The sequence below is a fragment of the Centruroides sculpturatus genome, unplaced genomic scaffold (assembly GCF_000671375.1).
Source record: "Centruroides sculpturatus isolate CEXI.00-Female unplaced genomic scaffold, Cexi_2.0 scaffold620, whole genome shotgun sequence".
In the NCBI taxonomy this organism is placed as follows: domain Eukaryota; kingdom Metazoa; phylum Arthropoda; class Arachnida; order Scorpiones; family Buthidae; genus Centruroides; species Centruroides sculpturatus.
This window is the reverse complement of record NW_019384848.1, coordinates 441,460-461,946: the sequence shown is the minus strand read 5'-3', so window position 1 is coordinate 461,946 and position 20,487 is coordinate 441,460. Positions and strand designations below refer to the sequence as shown.

Sequence of the window (20,487 nt, the reverse complement as noted above, 5' to 3'; positions counted from 1 at the left end):
AGAAAATGGTTTGGTTTATTTATTTCAAATTAAGCTTAATAACCTAATGAATAAAATGTATATTTTTGTTTTGATCATTACAGTGTTATTTTCTTATATCATCATGTTTAAATACTTTTTGCCAGGATTGTATAAATGAGCATAAATTCTTATATATTCTTTGGATTAATTGAAGTTGATGAACTATAATAAATAAAGAATAACTTTTATTATTACAAATTTTATAATAAATATGAAAAAAAAATTAAAATTAAGTTTTGGCAACTTAGCTAATGAAATTAAATAATTTTGTTTTCTTTTGTTGACTATTATTATACTTTTAACATAAAAAATTAATGTAAATAACTAAAAAATGTCTTCAATTCTTTTTAGAAATTTATAATATAAAAAGAAAATGAATGAATATTTAAAATATAAAGCAAATACATTAAATTATACTAAATGATTTTTATATATGCTGTGCTGTATTTTTCTTGCTAACAATTAATTTTTATTTTAGGAAATGTGTGCAAATTTTGAGTTCTGGATGAAATGGTATGGAAAAACATATGGAGAATTTAAGTTAATCAAAGGTGATTTTTTGGCTGAAGAGCACAGAGAAATTGTCATGAATTCATCGTAAGATTTTTGCTTTTTAAAAATTTTCTTGTAATTGAATATTGCATTGAGGATTTTAAATGTTGATGATGATATTAATTTATAAATATAGGATAGTATTTGTCAACAATTTTGCTTTTGGACCAACAGTTGATCATATGGTAAGATACTATATATTATTAGAAGCATTAATACTTTTAACAAATTTCTAGTCTTAAGAATATTTCACATTTAAAATAAAAATTTGTAAAAATTTAAAATTTATTTGCAATTTCTTTATTTTTGATAAACTGAAGATATTGAAATGTATGTTCTGTACATTAAGAAAACTTTCTTAATGTTCAGAACTAATGAATAAATATAAATAACAAATATTTAGATATTGTAGAAGGAATGTAGACTAAGGAATAGAATTATAATAAAATTGTCCTACTAAAAATATTCTGTTAATTTGATAGTAATTAATAGCAGCAGATAATAATAGTTTGAAATACCAACTGCTACTATTTCAAAATGATAAAATATTGAAGTAATTTTTAAATAATTTCAAATTACCAAGCTATATGCAGTAATATCAACTGACATTATGTATTCAGACTTTAAAAGTATAAAGAGATTTTGATATCATATATACACAATAATTTATATTATTCTACTGTTTGACAATTCTCTGAAGCAAAGTAACTAAAAGAGTTGTGCATGACATGTTATTTAACATCATTCTCTGCCAATTAATATGAATCAACGTCATTTGATATCATTTACCATTAGGAAACAATTTCAAATATTTCTATGAAAAACTGTGTATATGAAATAGTTAATCTGAGTCTAATAATCAATAATTTGATGATTAATCATATTGCATTTTCAGAAATAAACTTCATTATCAAGTCTGTAATGAAATTATATATTTGATTTGTTTTAGTGTCACAAACTATATAACCAAAAATTTCTTTGGCATGACAGGAAAAAAAATCTTTATGCACTGATTAACTCATAGTGTTTAGTGATTTTTGTAAATTTGACAACAGCCATATCTATTTTTGTAATATAGTAACCTGTCTGCTATGAATGTGTAGAATTATTTTATATTTAAACTGAACATTTACACTTTCTGTTTCTTTGGTTACAAGAAAGCAGAAAGTGTAAATATTAAAATCTTTGAAAAGTTAAACTTGTTAATAAATATTCAGTTTTCTTGTGAATATAATAATAATATATTGTTTAAAAAATTATTTTTCTAAGGACAAATTAGAATTATGATAAATGTTATATTTAATTTTGAGTTAAAGATATTAAAAGTTTCACTTGATTTATATGAGAATCTTAATATATAAACATAGAATTAAAATAATGAAAATAAAAGAAAATGTAACAAGGATAATAAGAGAAACTTGTAACAAATCCTTGATTCATTATATACATAGTATATGTAATAGCATATTCTATTTTTTTAGAAGTAAATTCAGATGCAAAATATTGCTAAGTATATTGATATATGAGATTTTTTAAGAAAAGAAAGTTAGATGAAACATAACAGTATTTCAGACAGAAAGTAAAGAAGTTACAATTGGAATTAAAACCATTATCTTTTTTCAAAGATAAAACCAGTGTAGAGTAGAATCAATGTTTGTAAAAGCAATCAGATGAGAGACTAGAAAACTTTGGAAAGCAGAAAATTTCTAACATAACACTCATGTCAAGAATATAAAACAGGAAAGATGTTTACAGACTTTTGATAAATAAGTTTAGTTAGTAGGAATTAAAAGTTTCTATGGGGAAAAGTTTGTTGCTTTGAACTTTGAGTGAAACTTGTTCTTTTATTTTTATCACATCTGGATGAAAATTTTTTATAAAGAGTATGGAGTTACAAAGAATATAAGTGCATTTGAACTTTTCTTTCTCAAAATGATGATGAAAAGGATTTTTTAGTTTAAGGTATTTTAAATTTCTTCAGTTATTTAAAGTAAAACCATTAGAATTTTTTATATTTTAGAAAGAACTATCAAGTTAGAACAGATCATTAACAAAAAATTTTCCTTTAATTAATTTAGAACTACAAAAATTTTCATTTAATACAATACTGAATTTCAAATATAATTTTATAATTATTTTAAAAGCTTATAGTACAAAATTAATATTTATTCAATCAAATGAATTGTTAAAATGAAAAGAAAAAAATCTAAAGATACAGAATTAGTCTTTTAAAAAGGTTAAGATTCTAGTTTTTGGAAATAAATTCATATGATTTTAATTTTTGATATTCAATAGAATTAGATCAATACATTTACTTATTTATATAACTATACAACAGTGGTTCTTCATACATTATAACAAACCTTTTGTATTAATATTTATTGATTAACTGCTATTAAAGTTGTTGTTATATTCAGAAATTCTATTGTAATTTTCATTGTTGGAAGATAGGTTATATATAATTGAATACATTTCTTTTAAATAAGAGGATAAGGTTTGATTTTTTAAGCTAAATTTTTATAAATTTAATTTTTTTTTTAAGNAAAACTTAGTAGATTTCAAATCAAAATTTAAGTTTATTATAATATTTATATTTAATCTTAATTATTAAAAATTTTACATTTCAGTTGAAAATGAGATTTGCAGACATGAAAGATAGTGCTAGAATTGTTTCATCAAAAGCGTTCTGTCCTTTAAATTTCAGAATTACTGACAGAAATCTTAGTGGTTAGTATTTTATATTTGTAAAATTATTGAGAAATTTAAATTTTAACCAAATGTTCATTTTCTCTAGATATTGGGACAATTATGCATGTAAAAGAAATTACACCATTAAAAGGATCAGTATCTTGGACTGGAAAACCAGTGTCCTATTATTTGCATAGGATAGATAGAACAAAGGTAAATGTAGGAAAATGTCATTGTTTATAATTTAATAATATATCTTATGTCTGAACATTTGTAGCTCTATGCAAAAATGCTTTTTATTAGCAGAATATGACTTTTCTGCAGTAACTGCATTCAAATTCAAATATTTCTTAGAAAAATATTTTAAAAGTCAATGGATAAGTGATTAATCATTAAATTTTACATAAAATAAACAAACATCTTTCTCTATTCCAGCACAACATTTAATACGTTAAAAAACGTTTTCGACCATTTTAAGCGATCTTCCTCAGTTCAAATTCAAACCATATAATAAACAAAGTATTCGAAAAATACAAAAATTCAAAGTGCTTATTCACAAGTTAACGCTAAAGCGCATGCCCGTACTCATAAAATGTATAGATTAAACCAAAATAATTAAAAATAAACCAAAAAAATTATATATCAAGTAATATTATAAACACAATTAATAATGCCGCATATGTGGTTGCAACAGTTAATCTATGTTATTATAAAAGGACTTCCAGGCTGTTGATAAACCTTCAGCATCCCTATGATTGATGCACTGTGCGATCATATGCGCCTTGTGTAATATAAAATAATAATTATAGGAATATAGGAATATAAAAATAATTTATAGGCGTAATTATACAGTGTATAAGCTTCTAAGAAACGATAAGAGAAGATATGAGCATAATAGCATGACAGGAGTCTACTCGATACCTATGAAAGACCATAGATTTAACTCTGACCTAATATATATAGGAGCAACAATGCGGAACCTGAAGAAAAGGATTGTTGAGCACAAATACTCAGTGAATAGAAGCGTTGATAGCACAGTCCTCGCAGCATTTGCGAAGCAGCAAGAAATTGCAGTATACTGGGATCAGGCAGCGATTATTAGACCTACAAGATCAATGCAAGCGGTGAAACACCTGGAAAAAGTTGAGATACACAAGGCGCATATGACCGCACAGTGCATCAATCACAGGGATGCTGAAGGCTTATCAACAGCCTGAAAGTCCTTTTATGATAACATAGATTAACTGTTGCAACTGCATAGGTGGCGTTATTAATTGTTNTTTTAAATAAAATAAACAAACATCTTTCTCTATTCCAGCACAACGTATTAAATGTTGTGCTGGAATAGAGAAAGATGTTTGTTTATTTTATTTAATTAATTACAGTAAGCATTTATTTATTTAAATTTTACAATATTTTATTATAATTTTTATGAATTTCAATTTACTAACGTTCAAGAAAATAAATTACAGGTATCCCTTGTATAACACAGTAGTTACATTCTGAAAAAGTGCCATGTTATGTGAATCCATGCTATATGGATTAAAGGCTAAATCAACACATGGGGTTAGGTTCCCAAAGTTAACAAAGTATAATATTCTTTTTCATTACTAAGAGAAATATATTTATTAAAACAATCAATAATTTATTTCCAATTCAATAATTAACTAATAATCACAATTAAAAGTACTGTATGACACATTAATATTAATTTTAGTTAAACCAGGGCATTTTCTTTTTACAAAGTATCATCAGCTTTTTTGTTGATCTTGATCAGAAATATCAGCAATGACTTCATTTTTTTTATAATTTTTTATGGGTGACAAAATAAAAATATGTTATTAATCAAAAACTTGTTCTAGAGGTTACATTTGTTCAGTTGAGTACAGAGCAATTATTTTTCCAGAATTTGTGTTGGAATACTGAATTGTTCAAGTTGAGAACAGTTTGAATATGAGATACTGCTGTATTTTACTTGTCTTTTTTTTACAAATGATTACTTACCTACGGTTAAAAAAGTTTAATGACACTTACCTAAAACTGTTTAAATAAACCCTTTTCTAAATACAAAGATTGTTCCATATGGGGAATGACAATGACACCTAGTTGATAGGAAAGCTAGGACAAGGAAGAAAAAATTCTATTATCGGTTTTCATTAAAGTGAACTTGACAAAAGGCACAAAAAGAAATTGAAAATTTCAATATTCTAAAATCTGTGAGCAAATTTGAGACAACAGACATGCTTATTTGAATAAAAAAATATTGAATAATGAAATTTACACTTAAAAACTATGAAATTTGTATGGAGGATTTCCTAAACTAGTGTTACAGCGAAACCAGAAACCATGTTATATGGGGGATATCCCCAATTTTTGAACTGTGTTAGAGTGAAATTGTATTTTAGAAGTGTTGTGTTGTATGAGAGATACCTGTATTTCCAATGCTGTGGTCCAGCTTAAAATTTATGGATTTCATTTCTTCTGCCATTTTTGACAGGTTACAGCTGGTATAATAAAGTCACCCAATATATTTTTTAGTTTTATTATTTTTATGGAAGTAAAAATTCAAAGATGTTCAATGTGCTTTTTTTGCAGAAGTAATTTATGAGGGTAATCCCAAAAGTAAGATATCCTTTTTTTTTAAAAATACAAAGAAACGTTTATTTTCAATAATTTTTACATCATTTTAAAGTTTGAACATTTATCTATTTTTCTACATAATTGCCATTTTGATTGATGCATTTTTGTAGGCACTGTGGCAGTTTTTGTAGTTTTTTGTGGCATAAACATTTCNAAAAGTAAGATATCCTTTTTTTTAAAAAATACAAAGAAACGTTTATTTTCAATAATTTTTACATCATTTTAAAGTTTGAACATTTATCTATTTTTCTACATAATTGCCATTTTGATTGATGCATTTTTGTAGGCACTGTGGCAGTTTTTGTATGCCCATGTCATACCAGCTCAGTGTCATGTCACAAGACCCATCTTGCAAACACCTTCCGATACTGCAATGTTTCCATAAAATCCTATGAATGTGCTTTGGGAAACCCCAGGAACCAAAATGCAGATATCATCCAGAATGATCCACCGATTATTATGCATGGTTTGCTGAACCTTTGTGACTGTCTCATTGGAAATTGACAGTCTTCCACTTCTTTCTTCATCGTGAATTTCAGTACAACCAGTTGCAAACTCCCTACACCACTTGCAGATGTTTTTGACATCCATGCATGACTAGCATCGATTGGCGATGAATTTCAATTCATTTAACACGACATGGCGGCAAGCTGGTATGACATGGGCATACAAAAACTTCCACAGCACTACAAAAATGCATCGATTGAAATGATGATTATGTAGAAAAATGGATTAATGTTCAAGCTTTAAAATGATGTAAAAATTATTGAAAATAANAAGAAACGTTTATTTTCAATAATTTTTACATCATTTTAAAGTTTGAACATTTATCTATTTTTCTACATAATTGCCATTTTGATTGATGCATTTTTGTAGGCACTGTGGCAGTTTTTGTAGTTTTTTGTGGCATAAACATTTCTTTGTATTTTTAAAAAAAAAAGGATATCTTACTTTTGGGATTACCCTTGTAGATTTATAAATATTTCTCACTTCAAATTACAACACATCACACTGGGAAATACTCAATGACACACATGTAACCAATAACTGTTGTGAAGCAAACAAAACACTAACAACTATCTCAAGACAAATGTTTTCGAACTCCTGAGTTCTTCATCAAGCGCTATAATGGTTACCAGATGGAACATTGTTTCGGAACATCTGTTCCATAACAACATTCCATCTGAATTTTATACACAATTAATCATTCATTAATTGTGTATAGAACTCTTTACAGCTGGCTTGGTTGTGAAAATATGAAAAAAGATAAAAGTTATTGTACTGCAATTGTGAGATAACAGTAGTTTCTTAATTGTGATGTCTTTATTATTATTTCGGCCTTTTAATATAACTTTTATGTATTTTGTATTATATGTTTAATTGAAACACCAACTGAAGAAAGACTACTTTAAACTCTGAACATTTTGGGTGTATTTTACATATTTTATACATATTTGTTTTAATAATTGTAAAATCTCTCTTTGTAATCATAAATATGTATTAAATTTAAGAAATTTTGCATATATGTTAACTGGTGTGATAAGCCCTAATATAAATAGCTGTTTTAAGTTAGTAGAAACATTTAATAAAAAATTATTTGATTTGTTAATGACTATCTAATTTGTTCTTGACTTAACTTTACAGCTAGAAAATTATTTTCTGCGATTGAAAAACCCAAAAACTAGAGTAAGTAGAGTAATTATATTTGAAAATCTACTATATATATAAATAATGTGAATAAAATAATATCAATTGGAAATAGATGGGTAAAAACAAAATTTCTTCAGTTTTAATTTTCTAATATTGTCTTATATTTAAGTACTGCTCAGATAGTAAACATATATTATATAACCTGAATTTGTATAGTAGGCATAATAATTATATTTAAACATATATTCTGTTATTTCATATTTAATCATTGTTTGATTAAAGTCTATTAAATCCAAAAAATATTATTGCTTTTTTGGAGAAAAGTGACTTCTTAGCCATAATTGTTGAAAATATTGGTAAAATGAGATTCATTCCTGAAAGTCTAGAAATGATTTCACTGTTTTGGAATATTTATAAATATTTTGATTAGAATGGAAAAAGTTACAGAATTAGTGTATATAATTATGAATAAAAATATGTATTATTCATTAAACAAAATAAATCTAAAAGTATTTAGATGGAACCATTGCCAAATTATCAGGCTATTATATGGCTAAGTTAATGATTGGAAGCTAATTAATTTGTCTACAGGTAGACAATTATGCTGCCATCTCATGTTAATTTTAATAATTATAAAAAATTTATTTTTAAGTTAGAATTTTCTGGAAAAAGAATTGGCTTGAAGCAGGGCTCAAACCTGAAACTCCTGCTTACCATATAGATGCATTGCCAGATATGCTACCCAGACTTCTCCAATAACTCTGTGACACTCAGCCAGCTATCATTTTTACCATGGTAAAAGCAATAGCTGATGAGTTACAGGCTGTGGGCACTGAAATTTTACCCAGTCAGTACTATGAGTAACCAGTATGATTATATCTAAATTATTAATTCTGGAAATGAAGATCAGACAGAGGGTTAAGTAGTTTAACTGACAATGCATCTGCACAGTAAGCAAGAGTTGCAGGTTCAAGTCCTACTTCAGGCCAATTCTTTACTTCCAGAAAATTCTAAATTAAAAATAGATCTTTTTTATAAACATTAAAAATTAACACAAGATGGCAGCATAACCGCCTGCTTCTACACAAATTAATTAGTGTAGAGTTTAGAGATGTTGATATATATTTAGATGATTCTTTATTAGTAAATATATTTGACTCATCAAATAGTGCTGCATATTTTATATGCAAATTTCACAAAACATATATATAAAAATATTGAGCACAGCACAGGAGTTTGCATTAATGCAGCTGATAATGAATACCCAAATAATGAAGATCATGTGTCATTGGACAAATATAGAAAATAAAATTTATAACTAGCAGGTATATATGGTATATGATTAAGTATTACATGATTATTAAGTGTTTTAAAAATTTAAAACACTTAATAATCATGTAATACATTTTAAAAATTAATTAATATATGAATGTAAATATTAATGTTTAAAAAGTTAACCTTTTTTTTTATACAGTAAATGAGTTTAATGAAATGATTCTGATTTATGCTGCATTGTGTATTATAAATGTGAACATGTGTATGTTCACATTTATAAAATGAAACATAAAATGTGAACATAATGTGTATTCTCTCATAGGAGGATGAAACAATAGTTACTCGTGGAAGGAGGACAACTAGAGCAAATGGTCAATTTGTTATTGATTCTTCATCTAATGATTCAAAAGAAATGAAAGAAGATGGTACAGTGTTTGGCCCCACGACTCGGAAAGCTTGGTCTGATTGGTGTAACAATAGAAGTAAACCAAGTCAGAGTAATAGTAGTGGCCATGACAGTAATGAAGAAAATGGTATGATTTATATATATATAAATTGTTTTAATTAAAATTTTATGTTAAAGTTTATTGTTTTAATATATTGTTTTTTAGATCCTACACAAACAAAATCTGAACCAATCGTACGTATGGTTCGAAGACAAAGGCAGAGAAAATTGGGTAGAAGTTCAGATCAAAAACGTGGTCCAGGAAGGCCAAAGAAAGTTGTCAGATCAAAGAAATGTCGCAAACCATTAAAATTTAATGGTCTTGATTTGCTTCATGCACAGACAATTTTAAGTACATCTAGTGCAGGTAATAAATTTGTTATATTTTATTTAGTTCAATAAAAATGAAGATCGAGAACCTTTTAAAATTAATTAAATTTTTATGAATTAATATTTATTTTAAGCTCAATTCTTAACTGGGCAACTGAAGTAACAGATTTTGCAATAATTTAGAAATAGAAAAATTATTTAGTAACTGTTATTATTAAATTTATTTCTAAATAAAATCTTATCAGATAGTTAGATAAGAATCTAGATTTTAATTCTTTCTTATTAATGATTAATGCTAACACTACACTTACACAATTCTTGTATCTTGTTCATCTTTAACTTGTTCACTTTATTTTTACATCTTGTCTTTATACTTATTTACTTACTTTTTTCCAACCTCTAACACCTAACAGTTATCATTTTTTGGCATAAGAGCCTAACTTACTATTAATATTATTACAAAGTTTATTCAGTATAAATGACTACCAAACTGAATGAGAACAAATTATATACTATCATATCTTCAAGTTATAGGAGAGTAATTTTTAATGACTACTGACGTTTTTAGTCAGATTAACTGATCTTCCTTAGGTTGTGTCAAGCAAAAATGGAATAAATTTTAAATTGTAAAACATTACAATGTGTAACATACAAAACAAAACACTAAAGCTACAAATTCAAAATTATAGCACATAAAGAAACACAGAAAGGAATATCATAAAAAACATTTTTTTAAATGTAGTAAACATGAAAATAAATAAATAAATAAAAATTACTTTGCTGGAACTTGAAGGTGTAATTGTACATAATTTATTTAGTATGTCAAATTTTTTATTAACATTTATTTAATTAATATGAATTTCTTAATTCCTTTTCAGCTGCAGTTCATTCTGAACCAGCTCCAGGATGCATTGATCAAAAGCTTGATAGTTTAAGTATTGCATCACCACCACCACCTATTCAGCCCATTAGTGAAGTTCCACCTGCATTAGCTGCCTTGCTTGAAACATATAAACATCAGTTCCTACATTTTTTAAATTATATGCAGACATCACAATATAGAAAGGAATTACAGCAAAGTATAGATCAAGAGAAAGTAAGTAGTGTTTTTTTATTGTGCAAAAACTCAAAAATTATCTTCATCAGTTTCATCAAATAATTTTAGTTTTCATTAAATTTATATTTAGACAAATTATTGACATAATTATTGGAGTGTTTAAACAAAAATACAATGTAGTAATAATAATTTTTTTTTTTATAAATTTGTTATTAGGTTTAGTTTGCTTTAATAAACAAATTCTTAAAAAATTATATGTAAACATATTTGATACTGAAATAGGAAGTAAAATTTTATTTCAAATAATTTAAATAATAAATTATTATTTTTTGTATTTCATGAAATATTTATACTTTCTCTAAAATTTAAGATAAATATTCTTTAGTATATTGAACAAAGGTTAGTTTAAGTCACTGATGACAGGATGGCATATCCCAAATTTCTTCAATATAAACAACTATTTGGGTTCCTTGTAAATTTAATATTGTTCTGAAATATATTTTTTGTTTTGAAAAGAAAATAATCTGCACTCAAAAGAAAATTAACTTGTCATAAAACAATATTATAACAACTTTATAAATTTGCTGTAAAAAAGATTGAAAGCTATCCATCTTAACAATATGAATACAGAATTCATTACTAAATAAAATTAGATAATATTGAATCAAATTTGATTAGATACCAAAATTAATAAATTATTTGGAAAATGTCTATTTTACATTTAGTTAATTAATACGAATTTCTAAAAAAATGAAATAAATATGCAATTTTTTTAAAAAAGAAGTATGATCTTTTATATTCTTTACAGGAATGTCATGCAAAATTGGTTACCAAAGCTTCACAATTGGAAAAACAGATAAAATTACTTATAGAAGATAGTGTTTCGTTATTAAAATCTCGAATGGAAGATCTGGGTGTTCATACTAATAATACAGTTGATTTTTTAAATAAAGTGAGTTATTTTTTTAACTGATATTTTGCTTGATTTCCTAGGATATAAAAGTGCATATTACTTTTTAGTATTTTCAATTCTAATAAATCATTTTTGCTTATTCAGTGAATTTTAATGAATAGCCTATTTCAAGTCTGATTCAAGATAGTGTTTTTCTTTAATGTATGAAAAATATCAATAAGAAATTTATTTGTTATTGATATTTTAAAAAAGAAGTGTAGAATAGTTAAAATTAATTCCTCGTATTTTAAAATTCATTATAAATACTAAGAATATTAAGCAAAAATACTAAGAATGTAAAATGAGAAAAAAGTATGGAATCAGACTGAAAACACACAGGTACAGTATCTACCTCAAAAACATTTTATCCTCAGAGACAATAACAAAGAGAAGAAGACATTGAGTAAATTATGTTAGTCATGGCTATTTTGCATAAATATTATTGGGTTCAAATGAACAACCAAATTAATTGGTAGTTTCTAATAGTGCTTAATGCAAACACTAATCTGGAAATAATTGTGGAATCAAGTCACAGAGTCACAATCAATAGGAAATAATGTCACCTTTGGCATGAAATACAGCTATGATGCATGCAAGTGTAAACTGTGCTAATGCCTTAAGGTAGTTTACTCAAATCTGTTGGATAAAGATCAGGGCTGTTTGGAGACCAACACGTAGTGCAGATGTGTTGTGTCTTTAGGAAGTATTTCACAAGGTGTAGTCAATGAAAGAACTCATCATCATCTTGAAATAGGACATTGTTCTCATCTTCAAACATATTTTCAATAGATGGTATGAGAAATCCATCCAGAATCTCTATATAAACAGCTGAGTCAACTTTATAATGGCCACTTCTCCTACACTGTTTTCTGACATAGTTCTACAGAATAAATCATATAGGATACTTTGAACATAGCTATAATATAACCTTCCTTGTATTGTACATTTCTATGTCTCCAGACAAACATGACCATCATTGTCGTCATATCTAGTGCATATACTTATCTCATCATTGAATATACCAGTCAGTCACATTCTTTTTTTGTCTTGCTGTTAGTGTATGCTTTGATTTTACTTTTTTTGTACTGATATTCTTTTCTTGAATTCTATTGTTGACAAATCCTTTTTAACAGTATATCTGGTTGTGCAGTTGTCTTCTGCCAAGACATTTGGCTTTAACTACTTTTCCCTTCACAATATATTTCTTCCACACTTTGGAAACAGCAGACAGTGAACAGTCACAATATACTGCCACTTCCCATATTGTTTTCTCCACCTTAATAAGCTTTATGACTCTGTTTAATATATCAATAGAGAACTATGGCTCTAAGCATGCAGACATCTAATATCATGTGAGAGTATGTTGCAATTTATATATCTGATACAGTACCCTTCACTTAAAGCTTATTTGCAAATGAAGAAAAAATGATGTTGTTACAGTATGGTGAACACTCTGTATGGGTAATTCCATATTTCTTGCTATGTAGGCAATTCTGCAATTATTTTTAGTCTAATGTTTTCAATGAACCCTATTAGTAACTTTTGGTTAATTTGGTTGTTCATTTTAATCCAATAATATGTATACAAAACAGCCATGACTAACATAATTAACTTGATGTCTTGTTTTCTTTGTTATGTCTCTGATGATAAAATATTTGAATCGGGTACCTGTGTGTTTTCAGTCTAATTCCATACTTTTTGCCAAGATGTGTATGTATGTGTATATTGCAAGTTTCAGTTTTATTTATTCTTGTCCTCATTTTAATTTCAATCACTCTGAATCTTGCTAGCAAAAGAACTTATTAAATATTAATTAGTGATTAATTTATTGAAAAAAAGCAAATGTTTTTAATCTCTTGAATGAATATTTTTAATTAATATATTTTATAAACTGAAAATTGATAAAATTCATTTGAATTTACCAAACATTAAAAATGATGGAATAAAAAGTTAATTTTGATAATTTTACATCCTGTTAAAATTAAAAATTGCTATTTGAATAACAAATATTAGCAACATCAATCATAACAACTACATTTGCTAACTATGATAGTTAGCAAATGAAGTTGTTATGTATTACTATCATCTCATAGATATGAGACATATTCAGAATAAGTAGTGACTATAATGGGTTGTGATTTTTTTTTTATGTTTTGAGGGTTGGCAACACTAAGTGTAAGAGAGAGATCTCCTAACGGAGCGAGCATTACAGGAACACAGTAATACATAAACTCACGTTGTAGTGTCCAGTTGCATGAAAAATGTCGGTAAGAAATCCCACCAAGTGCGAGCCATGTGCTGTGATCCACTTCCTACTCATGGAAGGAATAACACCTAGTGAAATTTTTTCGTGAATCAAAACGGTTTACGGTGAAGGTGTTATGAACAGAACGAGTGTGTTTAAGTGGTGTAGGAAGTTTAGTGGAGGCAGAACAAATGTTCATGACAGAGGATGGGATATTTTGAACCCCCCCCCATATTCCCAACTTGGCGCCTTCAGATTATCATCTTTTCACCTCCCTGAAGGCACACATGGGTGGAATTAAATGTTCAACCAACGAGCAGGTGCAGAAAGAGGTTCTCAAGTGGGAGAAGGAGCTGACAGGAGAGTTCTTTGAAGAAGGCATAAAGAAGCTTGTGCCACAGCTCACCACATGCATTGAATGGAATGGCAGTTATGTGGAAAAATAGTCAAGTGTATCAACAATATCCTGTAATTTTTTTCAAATACACTTTTTCTAAAAAAATATAAAAATCTAGTATACTTACTTTCTGAACATGCCTCATATACAAGAAATAAATTAAATTGTGACAAATACAAACATTTTACTTCAGAAATTAAATGTTTTAAATAGAGCATATTTAACAAGTGCTTTAATGTAATAATTGATAATTGTCATTGTGTGCAAAACACTTATTTTTCAAGTCAATTAATCAAAACTTTACCACATGCAATATCTATAGATATTAGATGTTTTGCAAATTTTGACAGCATTGAAATTAAAAATACATTCTGAAAATATAGTTGTATATATTCCATAGATTTTGATTATAAACTGGATTGGGGTCTCAAATTTAAGCAGAAAGGTTTTATAAATGACATATTAAAAGATTTGGTATAAAAAAAGAATACATTTAAATAGATTTAATTGAAGACATTTACTTTGGTTATTTGGCAGAAGCAACAGTTTTAAAATTAAAACAATTTAATGATTTACATTAAATCATTAATTTAACTTAGCATTTGTCTTTATTAAAAAATTCAAAAAATTTTAAATTAAGTACAGTTTATCATCTATTCTTTAATGATACAGTTACAGCTAAATTTAAAAATTCCTGCTGTTAGATTCTAATGCATAAAGAACATATGTTTAAGTTTCATATAAATATGTGGCATAATTTCTTAATTGCTTCAGGCAATGTACTGTACATCATATTAAAGGTTATAATCATGATACATGAAAGTGTTTTGTGGATGATCTGTCTATAGAAGGAAATTTTATAAAATATATTTAATTTACTTTTGCCATTTTTTTTACAAAACCTATTAAGTTATTCAGTTTATGTCTGAAATATTTTTTATAATGTTGTCATTTCTGACTTGCACTAGAGAATGTTGACATTCACCATGTGTAGAAGATGAACGTTGGAAAAAAGATAGATTTATAAGAAAATATATTAAAACACAAACAATATTCTTACATAAATAAAGCAAGGTAATAAACTTTTAATAAAATTTTCTAAAATAAGTTTGAGCTGAAAAGTTATCTTTGATTTTGATTATTTATTTACTTAATTTTTTAATAAAATTTTTAATTGCAAAAAAATAAACAAATATGTTTACATAAATATTAAACATGGAAATTAAGTAGCTTGAATGAAATTTAATATGCTAGATAATATTAAAACAAAAAAATTCTGTTACAAATATTCAGTTTCAATACATATTGCAACAAGGAAATATTAATACTAAAAGTAAGGTATTGACTATTCACATCAGAATTATCAGATTTCTCTTTTCAGCTTCATTGGTTGTTTTTATTAGTGTTTCTACAAACTAACTTATATTTAAAAATGAAAAACTTGATTTCAAATTTATTATGGTGTGTAGGGATTGTATACTGGTTAACCGATAAATTGACAAAAAAACATTCGGTAAATTTACCAGTAAATTTTTGAAATTTACTGGTAATTAGGTAAATGAAAAATCCATACTAGAAATTTCTATGTAGAAAATATTGTGTTTATAGATATTTAAAAGGGTTAAAGGGACATTAAAAAAAAAAAAAAACAGGTAAGTGTAAGCAACAATATACCTCATTATTAATTTTATGTGAGGTATTTTTTGTTTAATTTTAATTTAATGACCATTTGTCCAACAAGTGTTGAATCAGAAAGAGTATTCTCGGGATCTAAATTATTTTGTACAAAAATTAGATCAAAATCAGGAGATAAGACTATAAATAATTTAAGTTTCTTGAGAAGTTAATTTTAAAAAATGATAATCAATAAAATGGTATTAGGTACTTTATAGTATTTCTGTTGTATTTTTATTTTTCTGTATTATTTTATTTCTGTTTATTTCTATATTTATTATTATAGTTTGTTTAGAATAACACTTTAATTTTTATATTTTTTATATTTGATATCTTTGAAATAAAAAATGTGAAATGGAAATCATAGACTTATATTTTTTATCACCTTAATTTTATTTTTCAAGAAAAAAATTTACCAGTAAACCGGTATTTTAATTTTAATTTACCGAATTACTGGTAAATGAAAAAGTCGGTAAATTTACAATCCCTAATGGTGTGCATAATAAATTTGAAATTGCAATCCTTATTGGACTTCAAATCTATCTAACATCTTGAGTTTAATTCCAAACTATAGGTTTTACTCAATGCCTTTTTTTTAAGAGAACTTTGCTTCATTTGGCATAATTTGCATAAATTTAGATACAATGTTACAACTTGATATGTAATATTTTTGTATTTGCAATTGCTTAAGCATCTGTGTTCTTTCTCAAACAAGTCATTCTAATATAGGTTTTGGAAAACACAGGGATCATCAGAAACATATAACAGTTTTTAAAATAAAATAACATTTTATAGGAATATGTAAACATTTATTTCTTAGCAAAGATACATACCTCTTTTATAGAAGAATTAGAACAAAACACTACTAGAAAATCATATAAGTGTCCACCCTTACAATTAATTTGCTCATTTAGTCTTGCTGGAAATGACAACACAACTCATTGCAACATGTGTTTCAAAATTTCCTGAATTTGCTTGTAAATTTTGTAAGAATGGTAATCAGATCTTTGTGCAAAATTCTGCAAATGCTACTCTCTGACAAACTGAGAGTAAGCACTAGTTTCAGAGAAGATTTGCACAGACTGCAGAAAATGGCATCTCTTACATGATTCACATTTTCTGGTGTGCAAATCAAATAATGACATCCTGGAAGTTTGGTGTCCTTCACACTTCTTTCTTGATGCCATTTTGACACCTGTACCATGTAAATTGGTATTATGACTCAGTGCATCACACCTAACAAACTGTAGTCAGACACTGTGTTTAGTTGCTGTGATTGACACTTTCTTTATAAGCATCTCTACTGCCACAATGCAGTGTTGCACAGAACAGTGTTCCATCTTGACTGAACATTTTACATTCTTTAATATTTGGAGAATGTAATGTTTAGAACTATACATATAATATTTAATGAAAAAAAATGTGCGTATAAGTGGGCTCATGCAGTTCAAGCTTGTTTTGTTCAAGGATCAACTGTGTTTTATAATGACATGCTTTACTCATTATGATGGTAATAGCCCAATATAGCAACCCTTAGTACATTACACACTCAAATAAAAAGACACATTACAAGTAACCAATGAGAACTCACATATACTGTAAATGCCAAACTTGCAACAAAGAACAGCTGATGACATTCAAACAATGCACAAGCCTCAGGCAACCATTTTTCTGATTCACTAGACCCAACTATTTCTGATATTCACCACAGGTTATTGATGTATGTAGACATATACCAGAGAATGTTCAAACACTATCTACTTATATAAGCCATTGATGCCACTGTTTGTATATCTGTAATCTGTCATGGAATGCCTAGAACACACACTACGGGGCATCCGTAGCAATGATTTTCAGCTATTACTGTATTTTGACAAGTATAAGTCGCACTTTTTTTTCTACTTTTTGGGGCTCAAAATCATGGTGCGTCTTATACTCGACAGGTAACCATTTTTACAATGAAATTATCTATAGTAGTGGTCCACTCTAGGGACCAGCCTGTGCAGTGGTCCATTAAGCAGATGGTCCCTCAACCGAATGGCTAGAGTACCTAGATTATCAGAGTAGTGACATGCGAGTCATCGCCGCCATGTTCTGTCGACTGTCATCACATGACCTCTGAGTTTACATTAAGAAATGACGATTATTTCAGTTTAATAAAGGCATCAATTCATCCATCTGTCATATTCTTGAATAAAAAACCGAATAAAATGCATCTTTAGACAATCCCATTAAAAAAGTTTTTTCTAAAATTTTTGTCTCAAAATATGGATGTCTTATACTTGACAGCGACTTATACTTATCAAAATACGGTATTTAAATTAGTATAATTTATTTATAGCGGTATATATAATTATTTATACCGTGGAATGACATCGCCGCTGCTAGAACACCCACTAGAGGGCGTCCCGGGCTACTAGTAATACCAGAAATCTTTGGGACTTTTGCTGACAGATTAGTTGTATGTCAATATTTACCATTGAATGTTGCCATTCACACACTGATCTTTTACTATAATGTGTATATACATATTTATATTTAATGTAAATTTATTGTTTAATCTTTGTATCATGATATAAGTATGCAATTATAATTAATTAATTTGTGTTTGTAGGATTTGGTCACAGAAAAGAAAACCAGAGAAAGTATTTTGAGTGATATTTCAATGGCTCTCTTTTATAAGCGACAGCTCCATAACAAAATGATAAAATTGGAAAGTGAAGTAAATGCTTTAGAAAAAACTATATTTACACAGCAGAAACCAAATGGCATTTTTCACAAGTCATCAATTCTTTGTAAAGATATATTTGGTGCCAAAGAAAAGTCCTATGCTGATATTGCATTCAATGGACCAAGTATTCGTGAGAGCATTACAGTTCCTAACTTCGAAGAGAGAATTAAAAACATTATAGCAAATGCTCTAAAAGAGGATTCCTCTCCACCAAAGTTAGAGAAGCATTTAAATGGGGAAACGCAAATACCATTCTCTCCTTTACATACACCATATTGTATTAAAAAATCACCACAAGATATAGTGCCAACATCTCTAGGTTGTAGCCCTCCAGCACCAATTTTGAGTCCTAAGGGTATACTTCCTGAGCCATCATCTGTTTCTGAACAACAAAAACAATCTCAAGTGTACTTTAATCATATTTCATCATCTGATGCAACATCACAAATTAAAATAGAAGAACCAAAATTCAATAATTTCTCTTCATTCATAAGATCAAACAAATTATGGGATATGGAAAAAAATGGAATTAACCAGAATCTCAGTTATAATTCCATATCCCATAATATGAATTCTCATATTAATGGATCTTCAAATATCTTAGTGTGCAATAATGACAATATTACTCTAAGAGAAGATATGAAATCTATGGAAAATGCATCAAAAACAGATGTTATTCCAGATCCTCTTCCAATTGCTTATTCTCCTATTAGTCCTAGCAGAACTCCAATATCATCAGAAAATCTAGAAGATACAATGTATTCTGCTGTCTCTCCTCCACCACCTTCACTTGGTAAAATTGACTTATTTTCTCCGTCAGATCGCTATCAGTCATGTATTGATAGTGGTTTGGGTACAACTGATAATAGTACTCACACACAGTATCATTCAAGTAATATCTGCAATAATAGCAGCAGTGAAGACCATATGAAGTTTATGGATATACCAAATTCAGTCAAAAAATCTGCAACAAAGATTTTCTCAAATGATAGAGATCCATCTCCTCCCATTTTATGCAAAGCAGATGGTGGTGGTGATACTTCTAGGGAACAAGAGAAAGAAAGAAAGAATTCTAAAAGCAGGCCACAAAGATCATCATCTGGCAGCTGTTCATCTACTTCACCAATGAGTGGTCATGATAGAACAGATAGCCCAAAACTTGGAAATGGTCTAATTCTTCACCTCGGCAATCTTCTTGCATCCGCAGCAAGAAATGGAAGCTTGAAACGTGAAGATGGAAAAATTAAAAAATTGAAAAGAAAGCATTCATCATCTCATAGTAGAGATGATTATTCACGCTCAAAAAAATCAATTGGACTCTTTGAAGTGGGAAATGGTAGTAGTACAGACAGTTCTCCATCCTTTAAAAAATCATCTGAATCAAATCATATTTTATATTCATATCAGAAGATTTCACCAAATATAGATGGTGTTGTGAAAGAAAATGGCCTCAAAGTAAAAGTAAGAAATCGCAGCAGTTTGAGAAAATCAGAAGGTGTGTATTTTTTTTTTTTTTTTCCTTCTTCTTCTTCTTCTTTATCTTCTTTATTATATATCTTATATATTTAAAAATCCAGCTGGTTAATATTTTAACTTTTAAATAAATGAACAAATGACTGTTAATTTTAGAAGGCCAACTTTAATAATTATAAGAAATGTTTTTAGTCAAAATTTAACCATTCTCCGAGAATGGTTAAATTTTGACTGAAAACATTTCTTATAATTAATAAAGTTGGCTTCCTAAACTTATCAGTCATTTATTTATTTATTTACAAAGATGGTGCCAAATTTTTAAACTTTTATAATTAACTCAAAACACACCTGAAACCA

At 27.6% G+C, this 20,487-nt stretch overlaps 1 protein-coding gene across 1 annotated transcript in view; it reads left to right on the top strand.

Moving 5' to 3' along the window:
* The first annotated feature begins 470 nt into the window (after positions 1–470).
* The window catches only part of LOC111630420, a 40,211-nt gene continuing 20,194 nt past the window's right edge, over positions 471–20,487 (top strand). Inside the window, exons 1-10 of the mRNA XM_023374507.1 lie at positions 471–618; positions 710–758; positions 3,201–3,300; positions 3,368–3,474; positions 7,546–7,587; positions 9,149–9,359; positions 9,438–9,638; positions 10,480–10,697; positions 11,467–11,610; positions 18,541–20,154. Coding sequence (XP_023230275.1) covers positions 503–618; positions 710–758; positions 3,201–3,300; positions 3,368–3,474; positions 7,546–7,587; positions 9,149–9,359; positions 9,438–9,638; positions 10,480–10,697; positions 11,467–11,610; positions 18,541–20,154 — 2,802 coding nt within the window. The 5' untranslated portion in view covers positions 471–502. The remainder of the gene's footprint in view (positions 619–709; positions 759–3,200; positions 3,301–3,367; positions 3,475–7,545; positions 7,588–9,148; positions 9,360–9,437; positions 9,639–10,479; positions 10,698–11,466; positions 11,611–18,540; positions 20,155–20,487) is intronic.